The sequence below is a fragment of the Pristiophorus japonicus genome, chromosome 15, assembly GCF_044704955.1.
Source record: "Pristiophorus japonicus isolate sPriJap1 chromosome 15, sPriJap1.hap1, whole genome shotgun sequence".
Lineage (NCBI taxonomy): Eukaryota > Metazoa > Chordata > Chondrichthyes > Pristiophoridae > Pristiophorus > Pristiophorus japonicus.
In genome coordinates this window covers 54,621,188-54,641,560 of record NC_091991.1, presented here as the reverse complement: position 1 = coordinate 54,641,560, position 20,373 = coordinate 54,621,188, and the positions used below count along the sequence as shown (strand labels likewise).

Genomic DNA, 20,373 nt, shown 5'->3' with positions numbered 1-20,373 from the left:
TGTAAATTAACACAAAGTTAACCTTCTTAAGCCAAACATGTAAAAATGGTAAAATCTGACTGTGTTTGTTAGCTATAATATCGGTTGAGTAAAAAAATACGGGTGGAGGAGTGGAAAATAGTTGGCTGGATAGGGAAGTCCAAGAGTGGCCTTGGTCGGGATTCCCAAAATCCTATGGCTGGTTTTGGAATTGATAATACAAAACCATGATTGCACAAGTATAACTGGTCAAGGATGGGGAGAAAACGACTGCAATTGGACCATGTAAAATGACAATGCTTTAACGCATGCTGTACAAGAAGAAGTAGTTAAAAATCTGATGAGGTTCCGTCTCTAGAGGATAATGGTTAATAAATGGTCTGCACCTAAGTATTAAAATGTCTATTCTCTCTACAGATGCTGACAATGAGTGTTTTCAGCATTTTCTGTTTTTTTTTTCAGATTTCCAGCACCTGTTTTTTTTTGCCATTCTTGCAGTTTTAAAACTGTCTAATGTATCCTGATTAGGTAGCGACTAAGTGAGTAAAGCTGCTCAAGTGCTATTTGCAGCTAATAGGAGAATAGGAGCTTCTCGCGAATAGTTATTGTACAGAGTGACTAGAATTGTTTTTTCCTATGAAAAGCATTTTCATCCAAATGAATTGTTTTACCATAGACTCTAAAAGCACTTAAGATCGCTTTCAAATTGAATTCTGGCAAGGTTTAAACAAGCAATCAATGGAGAATATCATTATATGCTGGATTAATCTAATGGCAATGTTTGTCTGCTGCTAATGATTCCAGGACCAGCACAACATGAGTGGTAAAAAAATGGGAACTAGCTTGATAGATGAACTGTTGAGATAGTACATCTATGTAAAGTAATGTATTTAAAATCAGCACAAACATTTAATGCTGCTGTACAAAGTAAGCCAGCGTCCTCCACATGTAAATTACCTATAAATAAATACATTTCTGTTTTTATGTTTATTGTAAAAGAATGTGTGTGTACATGTACATCCACTAACTTTCTGTTGTCATGTTTTTGGCCCACTTTTTGTGCTATAGGGAGGGAGTGAAGGTGTGCAATTATAGCATCACATGTCACATAATGAGAGTCGAATACCATCCCCTTCATGTGACTTTCTGCTACTACCCTGCACCACTGTAATGCCACTACCCATCACCAAAAGCTGGCCTGCACCTCTGGTCAAATTCTTACCCACCAACCAAAACTTGCTTACAGCCCACCAGCTCCATCTCTTGAGTACCACCCACGAGAACTCCTCCCAAACAGAAGAGAAGAGGGAAAGAAATGAAATACAGAATACCACACAGAAAGCAGTACAGAAATAAATGAATAAAGAGGGAATACAGACATGAACAGAAACAAATCATCAAACCATTAGCCACACCATCATATGCCCATTTAGCTTTTTTAAAAAGCATTGATTTATATCTATTCAGTAAATAAAATGACTTGCCTTTATATCGCACATTTCACGACCACCAGACATCTCGTGTTACGATTTACTAAAGAAGTTAGCAATTGGTTATTGTATAACTTTAAGGGATTAACATACAATGTGCTAGTATCTATACTCAGAACAGTTATTTGCTTATTAGAGTTTTTTATTTTTGGTTTGTGGCTGTAGAGTCATGTATTCTTTTCTATTTCCTATCTGCAGGTTGTTATCCTCCAAAAAATATTACTTTGAGGTACTGCACAAGCAAAATGCCCAGGGAACAGATCATGTAGAAGTTGCTGTAAGTGTTATTCAGTCATTCTCTCAGCTTTGAAAAAAACCATTGTCTAATATATTATCATTTGTAATACAGATAAAGCGTCCGAAATCCGGAAAGCTTGGGACCGAGGCCGTTCCTGATTTCGGAACGTCTTTCCGATGCCTCAAATCCAGAAACGCCCGGGCCAAGGTTCGGGTAGTTCCAGGTGTGGGGGGGGGGGGGGTTCCAGGTTTGGCAGTGTCAGCCGCGGGTCAGGGGTCGGCAGTTCTGGGTTCAGGAAAAACCTGCGTTGAAGACCTGCAAAAAAGGTAAGTTAAAGTTTTTATATTTAAAATCTTTTTCAGCAATTTAGTAGGTAAGGGTTTTGTGAATTTTTATTTTTTGGGGGATGTTTTCCCCCCTCCCTAAGCCCAACCCTCAGCGCTATCGGTTTAAAAAATGTCCGGATCTCAGTACATTTTCGTGATTCTGGATGATCCCGCCACTGATCGGCCCGGTGTCTGAATTCCGGAACATTCCGAATTTCGGAACTCCGGATTTCGGATGCTCAATCTGTAGTTTGTTTGCTATACGCAAAAGGAATGTCTTAATATCTGTAACAGTATAGAATTTGAAGCTTTGATGGAAAGTTGGGGCATGTGTTAATTACAATTCTTTGCTTTATATTTTCGAGTGTGTGCTTAGAATAAGATTGAAATATTATAATATGGAAAAAAAACTTCCAGGTGATTATAAATTAAATCAATTTTCCCTGGGCAACCAATAGATCCTGCAAGCCTGCCCCACTGAAGGTGGAAGGCACACTATAGGTCTCCTCCCTTTACCTGGGATCCATTGTAATGTTCTCATGTGTAGATTATCATGAATACTTTTCCCATAGAACTATACTTGAGATAAGTTTTCTTCCCTCTTCCCATTTCTACCTCCCTTTGAGACTCCAATTTGCATTCCATGAGATAAATGCCCTCCTAAAAGTTTGGTGATGGGGTTGAGTGAGATGAATTCTGGCCTTTTGCCAAATCTTGTACAGCTGGCAATGTGCACAGACCTGCTGGGTGACTGGTGGGGCTTTTGGATTCCTTCTTTCAACTCCTGTATATTTCAGAGGCTGAGACCCAAATTGTTAATGTTCAGTCTTTCACCTCCCCAGAGCTGCCCTGTTCCGTGGCATTGAATGGTCAGTATCTGGGCATTTATACTGGGAGTTGTTCAATTCATTGTAGTTCCCCATCTGATGTTTGGGTTTGACTCCCTTTCACTTGGCCGATATGGGGCAATATTGGTCTGTTCAGTCCTGGGGAGGGGAGGTTATCATTTGATAGTTGTGTTGTCCATCTATGGAGTGTTCTTTTTTGGAGTGCCATTCTGCTGAGTAGAGGATTAAGTGCTCATTGTGCCATTATGGGAGTGTGTTTTGAGCTGGTCTTAGCAGGGATGAGTCAGCATTCTCTTCAGTCCTTGAGATGGTTGCCACCTAATAGTAGGATGGGTGGGAAAGAGGGTTCCCTGGACATTAGGACTAGTGTGATCCTGCTTTGTAGGAAGTCATGGATCGACTCTGGGTATTGGATAGGATTTGCATGCTATCTATTGGGATTTTGAGCCTGCAGGATATGTCATCATTTACTTGACCCTTGATTTCAGCCGACAAGTTTAATATTGTCGAAGGCTTTATAGGGATTTGATGGACAGATCTGCAAAAGTTGAGATGTACACATATCTCCTCATCCTTGACTTGTCTGCAGCCTTTGACACAGTTGACCACTCTATCCTTCTACAACGCCTCTCCACCATCGTCCAGCTGGGTGGGACTACACTCACCTGGTTCCATTCTTATCCATCTAATTGTAGCCAGAGAATCACCTGCAACGGCTTCTCTTGCCGCTCCCGCATCGTTACCTCTGGTGCCCCAAGGATATATCTTCCTATTTCTCATCTACATGCTGCTCCTTGCTGATATCATCTGAAAATACAGTGTCAGTTTCCACACGTACGCTGATGACACCCAGCTCCATCTCACTACCACTTCTTTCGACCCCTCCACCGTCTCCAAATTATCAGACTGCTTGTCCGACACCCAGTTCTGGATGAGCAGACATTTTCTCCGATTAAATATTAGGAAGACCGAAGCCACAAACTCCATTCCCTGGTCACTGACTCCATCCCTCTCCCTAACATCTGAGGCTGAACTACACTGTTTGCAACCTTGGTGTCATATTTGACCCTGAAATGAGCTTCCGAACACATATCTGAGGCATAACTAAGACCGTCTATTTCCATCTTCGTAACACCGCCCGTCTCCGCCCTTGCCTCAGCTCATCCGTTGCTGAAACTCTCGTCCATGCCTTTGTTACCTCTAGACTTGACTATTCCAATGCACTCCTGGCTGGCCTCCCACATTCTACCCCACGTAAACTTGAGGTCATCCAAAACTCGGCTGCCCATGTCCTAACTCGCACAAAGTTCCATTCACTCATCATCCCTGTGCTCACTGACCTACATTAGCTCCCGGTTAAGCAACGCCTCGATTTCAAAATTCTCATCCTTGTTTTCAAATCTCTCCATGGCCTCGCCCTTCCCTATCTCTATAATCTCCTCCAGCCCCACAACTCCCTGAGATATCTGTGCTCCTCTAATTCTGCCCTCTTGAGCATCCCTGATTATAATCGCTCAACCATTGGTGGCCATGCCTTCTGTTGCCTCGGCCCTAAGCTCTGGAATGTCCTGCCTTAACCTGTCCGCCTCGCTACCTCTCGTTCCTCCTTTAAGATGCTCCTTAGAACCTAATCCTTTGACCAAGCTTTTGGTCCTCTGCCCTAATTTTTCCTTATGTGGCTCGGTGTCAAATGTTTTGTCTTGTAACACTCCTGTGAAGTGCCTTGGGATGTTTTACTACATTAAAGGCGCTATATAAATACAAGTTGTTGTTGTGTTGGATTTGGAAGCATATTTTGCTCGTGGCTCTGGCCCAGGAACATTATCTTCCCTGCTCTGCAAGTTGAGAGCATGGATTACAGAGGCCCTAGAGCAATCTAAATCTATGCCCATTTGGGCTTGTGTATTAGAATGTTCTTGTGTCAGGTCCTCCCTATTGTCCAAACCCAGGAGGGATCAGAGGGTCTCCTGAATTTAGTGGATTAGTTCATTCCTCTCCAGGCCTTATGGACTAACAAAGATCTGGATATTACTGCGACGCTCCCAGTTATTGAAGTCCATGATTTTTGGGGCCTTCTCCCCATCCTTCAGTAGTAGGTAGGCAATTTAGGTTTGTATTGTCATTATCTTATTGTCTATGAAGACTTGGGTTTCTAGTTTCTTGATTTCCTGTTCTGCTTTGGTGTTAGCATTGTGGAGTTCTGTGCCAACGTCTGGATGGCTGTGAGAAAATTTTCAATTAGTTTTGTATCTTCTGCCCTTGGGTCTCTGAGATGGGGATTCACGTTAGGCTTGTCTTATCATTGTCTTGAGATTTAGCTTGCTTCAAGGTTGTAGAGCTGGTCCACTAAGGATGGAGTTGGGATTTGTGCTGCAGTAATTCCAGGCTGGGCATCAGGTAGTTTGACTTTGTCGAGAATCTTGGGGCCTGTACCTCTTCACTCAGACTGCCGGATCTTATACTGGGGCCTTTTGTCTCGAGGGAAAGTACTTACATTTTCTGGGAGCAGCCTTTGTTCTGTTATTCATTCAGTAGAGGTGCAGGGCACCTCCTCAGCTGTTCAGGAAGAAAGGTCCTTGGGGCTGTATTTTCGGTTAATTTGTGCCCTATTTAGTGCCTCGACGGGGCGCAAAATGATTTTTTGGGCGTCAAACGAGGCGCACAAGATTTTGCGCCCGGGCGGAACTTTCGCCAATGGTTTTGCAGCGGCGCTAAAACTTAGCGCCCCACTGCTGTCTTGACCGTTGGGATGGCGTAAATCGTTGTGCATCACTGCGCTAGCGCCCCGGACGGAACTTTTGAGCATTTCACCTGATTTAGCGTCCGCCCGAGGACACGTTCAGAAAAACCAGACGGACCCAGGCACCATAAGCGCCATGTTGAAAGCGAAGCAGGAAGTCGAAGTTGTGAGTGAATAAGATGGTTGGGAGAAGAACGTTGCTTTACTGCATAATTGATTGTGAAATTTTATGTGAGTTTCTAGTTTGTTTTAAGGACATTTTAAAAGATATGGTGGGGCCATGCTAGGTCGGGAGCTGTTCATCCTGACATTGCCATTTGGCTTCAGGCTGGAAGAAAGCTTGTTGTTGATCATTTGCAATGGAATCAAAGAGGTCGCAGATGTATGGGGAGGAGGCCTTAACCCCCATGAGTTTACAGGGAACATCACTCATGCCTCCAGCTCTCTGAGGCACAGTGCGTTAGAAGGCTGCGCTTCCAAAAAGAAGTGCTGACAGAGATACGCCAGCTCCTGCAGGCAGATCTGCAACCTACCAGCGGCAACAGGACTGCACTGCCCGTCAAGGTGAAGGTGACTGTTGCACTTGCCTTCTATTTTCCGGCTCCTTCTAGGCATCAGCGGGGGACATATGCTCCATCTCGCAGCACGCTACACATTGCTGCATTCGCCAGGAGTACTGCACTGTATGCACGCAGGATGGACTTCATAAACTCCCCAATAACCAGGGGGACCCAAAATGAGAGAGCTATAGGTTTTGGATGATTTGCTGGCTTCCTCAAAGTTCAGGGTGCCGTTGATTTTACGCACATCGCCCTGCGAGCACCTGTACAGAATCCAGAGGTTTTCTGAAACCGAAAGGGATTCCACTCCTTGTACGTATAGATCGTGCGACCATACTCAGCGCATCACAGCAGTGAATGCCCAGCATCCAGGGAGCATCCATGATGCTTTCACCTTGCGTGAGAGCAGTATCTCATGCCTGTTCCAGTGTCAAGCACAAGGTCATAGCTGGCTATTCGAGGACAAAGGTTACAGCCTCGCCTCCTGGTTCATGACCCCCCTCCAGAACCCTCAGACAGAAGCCGAGCATCGCTGTAATGAGAGCCATGCAGCCACCCACAAAATCATTGAACAGACAATTGGAGTGCTGGAGTCATCGTGGAGATTTCGCCGCTGCAAAAGCCTTACGTCGGCAGCTCATAATTCAACACTTTGCTTGAAGAGCGAACGGCAGGTTTGAGCGTTGCCTGGCCACTCTAGCCCACCATGTTGACTATTCCCTCTCCTATTCTGCAAATGAGACACTACACAGGAATGGTTAAGGTGAAGCAAAAATGCATTCAACATTGTAACCTTTTTAACATTCATTGTCAGAAATAAAACAATAAGCTGCATTCAGCAGTGTGATACTTCAAGAACATAATAAGCTGCATCCAGCAATATGATACAATAAAATCCTACCCCACTATTTTTTGCAACCGTCTTTTGCCCCCCTTCCCTTCATCCCTCTCCTTTGCCTGCTGCTCCTCATTAAAGTGGCACCAAGATGGCGTGCAGTAAGGCTGCCAGAGCGCTGCTGTGTTGGTGGGAGAGACGGCGTCTGGGGGCGCACTGGACCAGCTCGTGGCGTGGAAGGCCTGGCTTCTGACTGTCTAGCCTCTCAGACAGTCACAGGTGGTTTGGGTGACAACCGTCACTGATGCTTGGTTGGCGACTGAGTGGGGAGACGGAATGCTGTCATCCGGAGGAATAGCACTACGTCCCATATTCCTGGAGCCACTCTATCGCCGACGGGGCTGGTCCCCAGCAACCGGAGCACCTTGCTGGCCCGCTTCAGAACCGTCACTTCCCCATGTGACAGTGGGGAACGCAGAGAGTATGGAGGCAAGCATGGACTTCATCACCTGCCCAAGCTGAAGCAGAGCTTGTGCCTGTGAAGCGCCATATTCTGCAAGGGCTTCACACCACACTCTCCTGGACTCCAGTGTCACTGTTGGAGAGCACCAGCCTCATGTGGGCATTGATGGTCTCGCTGGTATCACGGCTCGCACTGATGATCTGTAACCCTACCTCCGTATTGGTCGCTTTTAGACTGTCAATGCTTGCGAGAATCCTTCCCAAAACATCAAGGAGCTGACGGCTGATTAAGATGCTCTCTCTGGACATTCCCACCATTTCCAGTTCCACGTCTGTCTGTAAGTTAGCAGACCGACTTTGCCGACTCACCCTCCGAGAGATGGCCTGCGGGATTCCACCCCAGCACTGCATTGCTGCATACCACTGGGCCCAGGAGCCTTGGATTCCTCTAACCCCGAGAACGTCACATCGTCTCCAGAGGAGCTGAGTGCCACTGGTGGAGCAGGGAGCCTCGGATGCTGCGCCGGAGTTGGCTTATCCGTCTCCTCCTCCTCCAGACAATGGACTGACGTGGAGGGGTCCCTTGAGAGATGCGGCGCCTGTGGCTGGGCATCTGGAAGTAGAAAGCAACAGATGAGTGGTTAGCAGCAGGGGAGGGGGCAGGGTGACATGAGGAAGGTCGCAGAGCACAGGCTCATTTGAAGGACCGCCGCTAGTCCATTATATCGAGTCCAGAGACACTGCAGGACATTGCCCCAACCCTAGTCCACAGACACTGCATCACATTGCCTCAACCCTAGTCCACAGGTACTGCATGATATTGCCCCAACCTATCCCAGGGGAGTGTACAGGACATTGCCCCAACCTAGCCCCAGGACACTGCAGGATATTGCTCCAACCTAACCCAGGGTGTGTGCAGGACATTGTCCCAGCCTAGCACCGGGACACTGCAGGACATTGCACTTGGTTCATCAGGAGGACATCAAAGTGGGGAGCCATCTTAATGAGATCTCAGAAAGCAATCTAAATAATGTGTAAAGATCAATCATGGCAAATAGGTTGCCGAACTAAGCCTACCTATGTGTCATGCATTTTAGGAGGCAACCCACAGAGTGCTCAGAGACAGCAACAGCATGAGAACAAATAGTGTGTCAGTTTTATCCTTGAAGTAATGAAGGAGTGCATGAATTAAAATGGTACTCACTCTGATGACCCTGGTGAGATCATTAAATTTCTTTTGGCACTATGTGCCAGTCCTGACCGCAGTGTCTACAGCAATGATCTCCTCTGCTATGTCTCTCCAAATATGTTTGAAGATGGTGGGCGGTGGTCTTGAACTACTCTGAAGATGCAACTCCTGCCATCTCTGGTCCACAGACCCCACCAAAGCATCATTTGCCTCATGGTTGAAGCGCCTGGCACACTGTCTTCCGTCGTCCTCTTCCGTAATCAAAATCAGAATCAGAAATGGCTGATTCTGCCCTGTTTTACTGCGCATACGTGCACAGAATGTGGCCGCACCCTGCTTTAGCATTAGTAACAGGAACAGAAACGGAAACCAGAAGGTGGAAGTGCGGGGGGGGAAAAGCGCATGCACAAAAGGGCAGATTGCATCAACGCCGGAACTTTCAGCTCCGGCACACAGAGTCTGTGGTGCAACGCCGGAGTTAACGCTAACGCTCCTCAGGAATTTTCGTTCTGGCGCTAACGTTATCCGAGCGCTAAATTTTTCGCTCCGCCGCGAATTGCGCCCGGAAACGCAAAAAAATAAAAATCCAGCCCTTGGTGTTCCAATGAAGAAGCAGTTCACATGCTTCATTTTGATGGGACTCCCTGGAGCTCCCAGTTGGATATTCAGAGGCAAGCATATTTCAGCACTAATGCTTACCTCTTTAAGTGTGAGGCTCCTAGTGTGGTTCAGATGGCAAGAGCACAGAAAACAGCTATAGTAATCGGATTGGCAGGCAGAGTTTGCCCTTCAGTCAGCCTTACTGCTGAGAATTTTGCTGGTATCTCCAGCCGCAAGTTTCAATGGCCAGAAGCCAACAAATCAGCTGTAACAGCACTTGCTGATCCTACTAGCCTGCACCAAGAGAGTCGGTGCACTCCCTTTTGTTTCCTGTGCAAGGTTGTTGGGTGAAGCTGTAGCAGGCATCTCTGGGCTGTCTGTTGGATTCCCTGGGTAGGGTCACAATGGACTGTGGACGAAGAGGCAGGGAGGGAAGGGAGCGGAGGTTCCTGGATCTTAGCTCAGTATTTGTGGGGTGGGGCGCTATTTATTAATTTTCTAGCCACTCTCCTTGGGTCCATGGTCCACAGGCTGTTGCTACACTGCCAAGTAATTTTCTGAGCTCAACTGGAGCAACTCCTGGCACTGGGTCCAGAGCTATTTTAGGCTTCCACATTAGTCATGATGCCACTGGATGTCAGAGCTGTGCCTTTATAAATTTTGTATTGCTGCTGAAAAGCACTTTGTTGCTGGCACTCTAAGTGTATAGGAACAAATTTGTTTTCAGACATATTTTGGGTACACTATCTGCCTTTAAATATGCTAATTGGAACAAAGCTTCTAAATTTTGTTATGGACCTAAATTGGTTTGTAAGTGGTATGATTTTTGCAGCTCGGTAACAGCATTATGTAAGACTTTGGAGACGAATTTGCCCCTTTTTCAGAGACCTGTTAGCGCTTCCGCAGGGGCGCTAACGAAGGGGAAGGAGACTTTTCATGTGGCGAGTGGGGGTGGGGGGAGGAGAGGTGCTACTGGCTCCCGGGAGTTTGTGGAGTTGCTGCCATGGCAGCCCCACGGTTAGCGCACTGAGCCGCCGCGCAACCGCCGATGACATCATCGCCGTGTGTGGCCACCTCTCACCGCCCCCACTGCCCCCTTACCGCCCCACTGGGGAAACTGCCCATGACCCATGAGGCTGGCGTGAGCGGATGTTCGCGAAGCTGGCCGACATCCGCTCTCGGGGTGCTACTTAAAGGGGAGGGCGCCAGCGCCCTGTGCCACCATCTTTTTAGGATTGACGACTTTCTGGTCAGCTCCAAGACGCTGGCCCTAGCGTGGTCCGGGCTGCCATCGTGCAGCCCAACACTCCATTTTGGGGGCGGGGCTGCAGGCCTGGTCTCACGCTGCCCTGTGGCCTAATGGAGGCCATCAGAGGCCTTGCAGAGTAGGCAGCAGCCCTCCCCTTTAAGCGAAGGGGAGGGGCGTTAAAACGTGACGCGGAGCATCTACGTAGCGCTTCACTCACCACCCCAGTAGTGCCCCGGGGCCCACCCCTAAAGGATATGGAGCGCACAAGTTTATTCTTCACTTTCTTTGAGGGGCGGTAAGCCCAATTCAGCGGAGGGGGCAGGACTTCTACGACAGACGCAGAAAGTCCCGTCCCAGCTGGTTCCCACCCTCAATCAGGGTGCAGGGCAATTTCGCCCCCTTTGAGTTTATTGTTTAAGGGAATTGGATAAATACTTGAAAAGGTAAAATCTGCAGGGCTACGGGGAAAGAGCAGAGGAGTGGGACTGATTGGATCGCTCTTTCAAAGAGCCGGTACAGGCACAATGGACTGAATGAACTCCTTCTGTACTCTGTGATTCTATGCTTTGACACCTAGCCGTGCTCCACCATGCTGATGCATGGTTTATTACAGAAGCACCAGTCGCCTGCTGACATTTTAGAATAGTGGCCTAATCGGAGAGGAGCATCAGTACCAGGAGTCCGGCTTTACAAGCCACATTGAATGTGGCTGTCGAGAAGTCGTGATGGCCTGCTCACCCCAGAGGAGCAAACGTGCAAAGTGAGAGTGTGTGGTGGTACAACAGCATCCGGGTCATGGGGGAGCACAGGGTCATTTCCTGTTGGGAGATACTAAACAGAGATTAGCCACTGCTCCAAGGTGGGAAAGGAGGGAAATCAGCAAGTTGTGCTCCTTTCTGGCGGGCAGCTCAATACAGCAGAAACGGGCTGACCACCCAGTGAATTTGGAGGGGGAAATTGTCAAAGTACCATTTGTCACTGATGTAATTACCACATATATTCTTTTTTTTTCTCTTAGTGGCGACTTCACAGTACTGGCCTTAAATTCAGCATTATTGATTCTAAGTATATTTCACTTTATATTAGTAAGTTACACACTTTACTTATACTTATATTTGTATTATTTAATATTTTTATAGATTATTAGAATCAGTAGAGGATGTACGGAAGGCAACAATGAAGGGAAAGTTATATAAAAAGGGAGACCAAAACCTCAAAATGTGCCCCATAGCCTGACTTGAGATCTACAGAAATAAATTACACACCTGGCATTTCTTTAGTTTTATCCAGAAAATAACTTTAAATTAGGAATGGGAGTTGAAACAGATTCTTAAAATGAAGCATACTGGATTGTTACTGGTAATGAACAGATTTGTGCTTACTTATTTTACTGTTTTAAGTAGTCCATACATGCTATTACTCTGCTCTCACTGTTATCATTTGCAGAGTTAACATTTTAAGGGAATTTGGATGCACTTCATCAAACGGCAGTAAGCTAGATTAGTCGATTATTTAGTGCTTTTTAAATGAAGGAGAAACAAAAGCTTGGGCATTGTGCTACTTTTTTTAAACAGGAATTCTTTCATGAAGTTTTTTTTTAAAGTCTTCTCTTTCCATTCCAGACGAGTCGTTAATAAAACTAAACGAGGTACAGCACATTCCACAGTCTGTAGCAAGCCATAAAAAGAATTACGGTTACACACGTCCACACAGAGACCATCCAGCAGAAATGCTGAAGCACGATCCCCGTGACAGCTTTTTTCAATGTAAGATTTCTCTACAAATGCTGTAGTTGGTAAGGCAGGTACGCTATCCTGACAACATTCCTGGACGAATAGAAAATGTACCTGGTGCCGTCTGGAGATCAATGAAACCTGGTTGAAAGCAATAAAATGTTGTTTAACAGCAGGTTTTAAAGTGGTGACAGATCTTACGCATGCTCTTTAATGCAGATAAAAGCCCTCTATAACCTCTCGAGTTATCTAGGCTTTTCACCTGTGTTAAAGAACAGGAATAGTCTTAATTGACTATCCCAGCTGAAGTCCAGCATGTTATGCCAGTCAAAATGGTAGCAATTGTTATAAAGTTATAGAGTGGCTTTGCCCATAACAATGGATTTTAAAGTTTGTGCAATCAGTTCCCCATCACATACTGGGTTTAACCTTGATGCCATTCCAATTTTTATCGAGGGCTGGAGGTGCGTAAATTGCAGCTGCCTGGATCAGCAGGTCAGATCTCTCTTCACTTCCCCACAGAGGAACACTTCACATTTAGAAAATCCTTGACCTACATTGAACATGGATAAGAACTTTCGTAAACTAGTGCATAATATTAAAAAGGACGCGACTGCTGCCAACGACAGAGTAGTTGCGCATGCGCAGTTCCAGTGGTTTTTAGTTCATTCTCGCCGGACTGCCCACAGATTGGAGAGAGAGAGAGAGAGAGAGAGAGAAAGGTGAAGGGTGGAAATTTCAGGCATTGTGAGGTCTGTAATGTGACTTGAAGGTGATATTAGGATGTTGTCAGGCTGAGAGAGTTTTATTGCACTCTCACAGAGTGTGTATATCACTATCCGCTCCTCTGTCTGTTGTGGTTTGAACACATGACCGGTGAACAGAATGCAGCCGCAGGATGTTGGGATTTAATCGGCTGGGAAAAGGATTATTGAGAAAGAGAGTAGAGACAGTGCGGAGAGATAGAGAGAGGAGCGCTAGACAAGGAGACTGAGGAGGAAAACAGAGGGAGAGCGGAGAAGGAACGCGCGAAGAGCGAGAGAGAGAGTGACAGCGGTGTGAGTAATTCATCAGAATGAACTGCTAAAACTTCCAGTACAATTTAACGAGGAAATGTGACTTGAAGGTGATATTAGGATATTGTCAGCTTGTGAGAGTTTTATTGTACTCTCACCAAGTGTGCTTATCGCTATCAGTTCTTCTGTCTGTTGTGGTGAACGTTACTTTTTCATATTTGGGACCTGGCATTTATGCGCAGAATGTTTCTGCACAGCTTCCGGTTCGTTGGCAGCATTCACTCCGTATATTAAAAATGCATCACCATGATGAAAAGGTGTTTGGCAAACCATTTGGTTGGTGATGGGGGTAGAGCCATATGTTATTTTTGTTATGATGATAGCATGCACAAGTGATGCGACATGATGATTTATTTGGTGCAGTTTATGTTCAATTGCATGTCTACAGCCAAATGAGGAAATGTTTACCAAATGCTTTTTTTGTGAAGGTGAAGTCTCTCTAAAGTTGCTGTGCAACCTGAGGAGCATATTTATTTTCAGCTTTCTCCCATCCACTTCTAAATACAGTGATGTGCTGGGAAACATTTCCAAGAACATTTGGAGTCCAAGGTATCTTGATAACGTGGTAGTTACTCCTCTATGAGTTTGGACAATGAGCGCGGTAGGCTGTTCAACCATGTGGAACATTCAGTCCTTGCGAGATGTCCACATGTGTGCAATTTCCAACAGGACTCATTAAATTTAGAAAAGGGAGCTGGAGTACGCCATTCGGCCCCTCGAGCCTGCTCCACCATTCAATAAGATCATGGCTGATTTTTTTGTGATCAATAGAAAAGATTAGCAGGGGGATGGGAACCTGAAAATAGATTCAGTAGGGAGGGGAGTAAAGCTGGAATTACAAAGCAAAAATAAAGAAAGTGAGTTTGAAAGAGAGAGGAAACAAGGAAGAAAAAAGGGTAATAAAACAAATTTAAAGGCACTTTGTCTAAATGCACGTAGCATTCGTAACAAAATAGATGAATTGATGGCACAAATAGATACAAATGGCTATGATCTAATAGCCATCACAGAGACGTAGTTGCAAGGTGACCAGGACTGGGAATTAAATAGTCAGGGGTATTTGACAATCTGGAAGGACAGACAGAAAGGAAAAGGAGGAGGGGTAGTTCTATTGATAAAGGATGGAATCACTTCAATAGTGAGAAATGATATTGGCTCAAATGATCAGGATGTTGAAACAGTTTGGGTGAAGATAAGGAACAATAAGGGGAAAAAGTCACTGGTGGGCGTAGTCTATAGCCCCCCTAACAGTAGCAACTCTGTTGATCGGAGCATAAACCAGGAAATAGTGGGGGCTTTCAAAAAGGAAACAGCAATAATCATGAGTGATTTTAACCTCCATATTGATTGGACAAATCAAATTGACCAGGGTAGCCTTGAGGAAAAGTTCATAGAGTGCATAAGGGACGGGTTGCTTGAGCAGTATGTAACGGAACCAACCAGGGGGCAGGCTATCTTAGATCTGGTCCTGTGTAATGCGACAGGATTAATAAACAATCTCCTAGTAAAGGATCTCCTTGGAATGAGTGAACACAGCATGGTTGAATTTCAAATTCAGATGGAGGGTGAAAAAGTTGGATCTCAAACTAGCATACTAAGCTTAAATAGAGGAGACTATGAAGATATGAGGGCAGAGTTGGCTAAAGTGGACTGGGAAAATAGATTAAAGTGTAGGACGGTTGATGAACAGTGGTGTACATTTAAGGAGATATTTCACAACTCTCAAGAAAAATATATTTCCGTGAGGAGAAAGGGGTGTAAAACAAAAAATAGCCATCCGTGGCTAACTAAAGAAATAAAGGACGGTATCCAATTAGAAACAAGGGCATATAAAGTGGCCAAAACTAGTGGGAGGACAGAAGATTGGGAAGCTTTTAAAAGCCAGCAAAGAATGACTCAAAAAATTTTTAAGAAAGGGAAGATAGCCTATGAAAGTAAATTAGTATGTAATATAAAAACAGATAGCAAAAGTTTCTATAGGTATATAAAAAGGAAAAGAGTGGCTAAAGTAAATGTTGGTTAGAAGTCGAGACCGGGGAAATAGTAATGGGGAACATGGAGTTGGCAGAAACTCTGAACAAATATTTTGTATCAGTCTTTATGGTAGAGGACACAAACAATATCCCAACAGTGGATAGTCAAGGGGCTATAAGAGGGGAGGAACTTAACACAATCACAATCACTAAGGAGGTGGTACTCAGTAAGATAATGGGACTAAAGGCGGATACATCCTCTGGACTTGATGGTTTGCATCCTAGGGTCTTAAGAGAAGTAGCAGCCGGGATTGTGGATGCATTGGTTGTAATTTACCAAAATTCCCTGGATTCTGGGGAGGTCGCAGCATATTGGAAAACTGCAAATGTAACATCTCTACTTAAAAAAGGAGGAAGACAAAAAGCAGGAAACTATAGACCAGTTAGCCTATCATCTATGGTTGGGAAAATGTTGGAGTCCATTATTAAAGAAGCAGTAGCAGGACATTTGGAAAAGTATAATTCGGTCAGGCAGAGTCAGCATGGATTTATGAAGGGAAAGTCATGTTTGACAAATTTGCTGGAATTCTTTGAGGTTGTAATGAACAGGGTGGATAAAGGGGAACCAGTGGATGTGATGTATTTGGACTTCCAGAAGGCATTTGACAAGGTGCCACATAAAAGGTTACTGCACAAGATAAAAGTTCACGGGGTTGGGAGTAATATATTGGCATGGATAGAGGATTGACTAACTAACAGAAAACAGATAGTCGGGATAAATGGTTCATTCTCGGGTTGGCAATCAGTAACTAGTGGGGTGCCGCAGGGATCAGTGCTGGGACCCCAACTATTTACAGTCTATATTGGCCCTGAAATTCTTATGTTCCGGGTCCGTATGAAGTTTCTACGGACCCGGGAAGGCATCAAGAGGCCTCGGGCTCGGAAGTTCCAACGGGCGGAGCAACAACAGGTAAGTGCACATCTTTTTTCTCTGTTTCTGTTGTTTGCCTGCGGGAAGAGCTCGAATGGAATTTCAGGGCCATTAACGACTTGCAAGAAGGGACCGAGTGTAATGTAGCCAAGTTTGTTGACGATACAAAGATGGGGGGAAAAGCAATGTGTGAGGAGGACACAAAAAAATCTGCAAAAGGGCATAGACAGGCTAAGTGAATGGGCAAGAAATTGGCAGATTGGTAAAAATTGGAGTATAATGTTGGAAAGTGTGAGGTCATGCATTTTGGCAGAAAAAAATAAAAGAGCAAGTTATTATTTAAATGGAGAAAGATTGCAAAGTGCTGCAGTACAGCGGGACCTGGGGGTACTTGTGCATGAAACACAAAAGGTTAGTATGCAGGTACAGCAAGTGATCAGGAAGGCCAATGGAATCTTGGCCTTTATTGCAAAAGGGGATGGAGTATAAAAGCAGGGAAGTCTTGCTACAGTTATAGAGGGTATTGTGAGGCCACACCTGGAACACTGCGTACAGTTTTGGTTTCCATATTTACGAAAGGATATACTTGCTTTGGAGGCAGTTCAGAGAAGGTTCACTAGGTTGATTCCGAGATGAGGGGGTTGACTTATGAGGAAAGGTTGAGTAGGTTGGGCCTCTATTCATTGGAATTCAGAAGAATGAGAGGTGATCTTATTGAAACGTATAAGATTATGAGTGAGCTTGACAAGGTGGATGCAGAGAGGATGTTTACACTGATAGGGGAGACTAGAACTAGGGGGCATAATCTTAGAATAAGGGGCTGCCCATTTAAAACTGAGATGAGGAGGAATTTCTTCTCTGAGGGTTGTAAATCTGTGGAATTCGCTGCCTCAGAGAGCTGTGGAAGCCAGGACATTGAATAAATTTGAGACAGAGATAGACAGTTTCTTAACCAATAAGGGATTAAGGGGTTATAGGGAGCGGGCAGGGAAGTGGACCTGAGTCCATGATTGGATCAGCCATGATCGTATTAAATGGCGGAGCAGGCTCGAGGGGCCGTAGGCTTACTCCTGCTCCTATTTCTTATGTTCTTAGATTCAGTTCCCCCTTCATACTCACTCAGATCAAGTAGGAATGGCTTGTATCAAACATAAAGATGCACCCACGCAGGTGCATGCAAGCAGTTTTAAGTGTAGTTTTGGTCTGCTATATTTGTAGACATCATTTTTAAGTGCAAATCAATCGTTTCTATTAAGATATAATACATATTTACAAAATTTAGGCTCCAATGTCAAATACTGTTTTTCATAGATTGAACAAGTCATTCTTCCAAAGTGTTCAAAATCATTTTCCAAACAAGAATCTTTTATGTAAGCAAAGAATATTCTTAAATAAATACGTACAATGCACCTGCCTCAGCCAAAATATCAAATTCTACTCTCTGTACTTAGCTAAGCACATGAGGTGCTCACTACTGTCTGATTTGGGGTCTGATCATTCTTCCACTTAAATTCAAATTAACTTGCATTTCTGGATTGTTTCATTTGAGACCTTTCCAAATACAGGTGCAGCATCCAAAATCCGGAGTTCCAGAATGTTCCAGAATCCGGACTCCATACCTATCAGTGGCAGGGTCGTCCGGAATCCGTAAAATGATCCCGAATCTGTACCTGCCTACCTCGGGGTCTCGCTGCTACCCGACTTCGGGCCTCGTCTCACCGCCCCTCGCCTCGCTCGCCACCGCTGCCCTTACCTCAAGGCCTCCTCGCCAGCCTGCCCCAACACCTCCTCCACGACAGGGTCCGCCCAAACAACTCCACCACGGCGGGATCCGCCTGAACACCTCCTTCGTGACGGGGCCAGCCCGAACATCTCCTCTGCGACAGGGCCAGCCCGAACATCTCCTCTGCGACAGGGCCAGCCCGAACAGCTCCACCATGGCGGGGCCCGCCCGAACACCTCCTCAACGGGGCCCACCCAAACACCTCCTCCTCGGCGGAGACCTCTCCCCTCCCCTCCTTTTCTGACATTCCGAAATCCGGAAATACCCGAACCTGTGCTCGGGTGTTTCCAGATTCGTGACGTCAGAAAGACGATCGAAAGTCCGGAAAAGCCTGGAACCCAGAACGGCCTCGGTCCCGAGGGTTCCTGATTCTCGACGCTGCACCTGTAGCACTATAAAATGATGCCGTTTGGTTGGCTAACCATGATTTAGTGGAGGTATACAACAATGATGTAACATATTTTCTACAATGATTTATAAAGATCAAAATTGGATCTTGCAAATCCACTTGTATTTCACTATCACTTGTAAAAAAGAATCACCAAGTATCACACTCAACTCCTCTTTGTTTGTAATAGTTATGCTTGAGGAGATTGATGCCATAAACAACCTTCAGCTTGTTAGTCATTCATGGCATATGTATTATAAACCACTAGTGTGTTCCTCTATCAGAGAGATTAAAAGATACTTTGACTGTTTTCAGTTAACTAATTTATTTTATCCTGTGTGTTTTTAGTCCAGGTCAAAACACTTGTGTGATATAGTTAAGTATGTGAATTTCTAGTGTGAAAGAAGAAACAAACATTAGTTTTTACATTTTAAATCTATTGATGCAGCATCTTTTTATTGATTATGTTAAAACAGTGAACTTCAAGTTTGGGGAGAAAAAAGGATAAATGAATTAATCATGACAGAATGCTTGTTTTAAATTTGCTTAGGATTTTATTAAGATGTGCGTACGAATAAGAATATAGCCCTGTTTTTAGCAGAGAACAACACAGCTTGTTGTGTAACATCTGCCTCACCTTTTTTTTTGTTAATTCTTGTTTCAGTACCTCTAATTGATGAGTCCCATGTACACCAAGTGCTGCCTGACTGTGTCTACAGACCCAGCTATATAATTAAGGGGTTCCCGTTGCTCCGGTACCAGGGATTACAGTTTGTAAGCATATTTTTCTGTTTCTTTAGGCAGAGTTAATGAAGATGTACTAGGTCAATAATGCTAACCATTTGGTCGTGTTTTTTTTCTAATATGAGCAATCAACTTCAGATCACATTAATCCAGAACTAATTTGTCCTTAACCACTTTGCTGTTTATATTACAATTGAGTCTAAGCCAGTTTACTAATCATGCTATTGCCCAATTATGTCCTGCTGGATGTGTGGGGGGATTACTGTAGGCAAAAGTGTATTCAGATCAGACTGTTAACATCCAGTTTCAAATCCAATTATTTCAGACCTGTTTTCAATTCAGAACAGCTTGCCAGTTGAAAACAAATCTCACTACACTGCTACAGTTTCATTGAGAATTCTGAAAGATCCAGAATTAATCTTTATGCATTAAACATGTAAACAGGCATCCTGAAGTCATCCAAATATCACAGGGCACACACTCTCATTACATACATTTGCTTGTGTGTATGTGTGCTTATGCTCAGACACACTAGCTGCTAAGTTCAACACATTTTAGTTTTTAAACTGAATCGACCATTTGGTCATCTGAAATGTAGAATTGTGAATTACCAAACAATTCAGCTTTTGTATTTCCTAAACTGGCTTTTGCTCATTAATATTTAAAAAGGAACAACATCCTTATCTTTTTTCCTTTGGTTTTCTCCTATTTTTCTGCTCTCCTGAAAGCAGTGACTTGTGCTAGCCATGCTCCAGTACTTTGTGACCATCTTAATGTGCGAGCATCGGCAATGTTTACAGGCAATTTACCCCTTTAGGCACAATAGTTGAACCTGCTCCTGCCCTCATCTAACATCCACACAGGCACTTTCCTTCAGGAGTTACTCAATAGCAATCAGGAGTGGAAACTCTGGATTTATTTTCTCTCCCTATGCAAGGACACTGAGGCAAATATATAATATATGTTGGAAAAACAGGTTGCAATATAGTTTTTAACTTCTCTTGTGCTGGGGATGCTTTTGTTTCTATGTAAATGCTCAGCAATATTGTTCTCTATAGTGCCAGCCATTCCTCTGCCAAACAGTATATTTCAAACTTGGATTTTTCAGCCTGTTCATCCTTTCTTTTTCAATCAAGCCAAGTGCCTTAGTCAAAAGTCTTCAGGACATTATTTTTTAGTATTGAGGTGATATATTAATAAGATCAATCAAAGGCCAATTAATTTTTTAT

General features: G+C 44.5%; 1 protein-coding gene across 4 annotated transcripts in view; it reads left to right on the top strand.

The window, feature by feature from the left end:
* b4galnt3b (beta-1,4-N-acetyl-galactosaminyl transferase 3b) overlaps positions 1-20,373 on the top strand; it is a 248,536-nt gene that overhangs the window by 143,607 nt on the left and 84,556 nt on the right. For all 4 annotated transcript variants that reach the window (XM_070900447.1, XM_070900445.1, XM_070900446.1 and 1 more), the window contains 4 exons: positions 1,668-1,746; positions 11,535-11,601; positions 12,139-12,282; positions 19,065-19,174. In XM_070900447.1, coding sequence (XP_070756548.1) covers positions 1,668-1,746; positions 11,535-11,601; positions 12,139-12,282; positions 19,065-19,174 — 400 coding nt within the window. The remainder of the gene's footprint in view (positions 1-1,667; positions 1,747-11,534; positions 11,602-12,138; positions 12,283-19,064; positions 19,175-20,373) is intronic.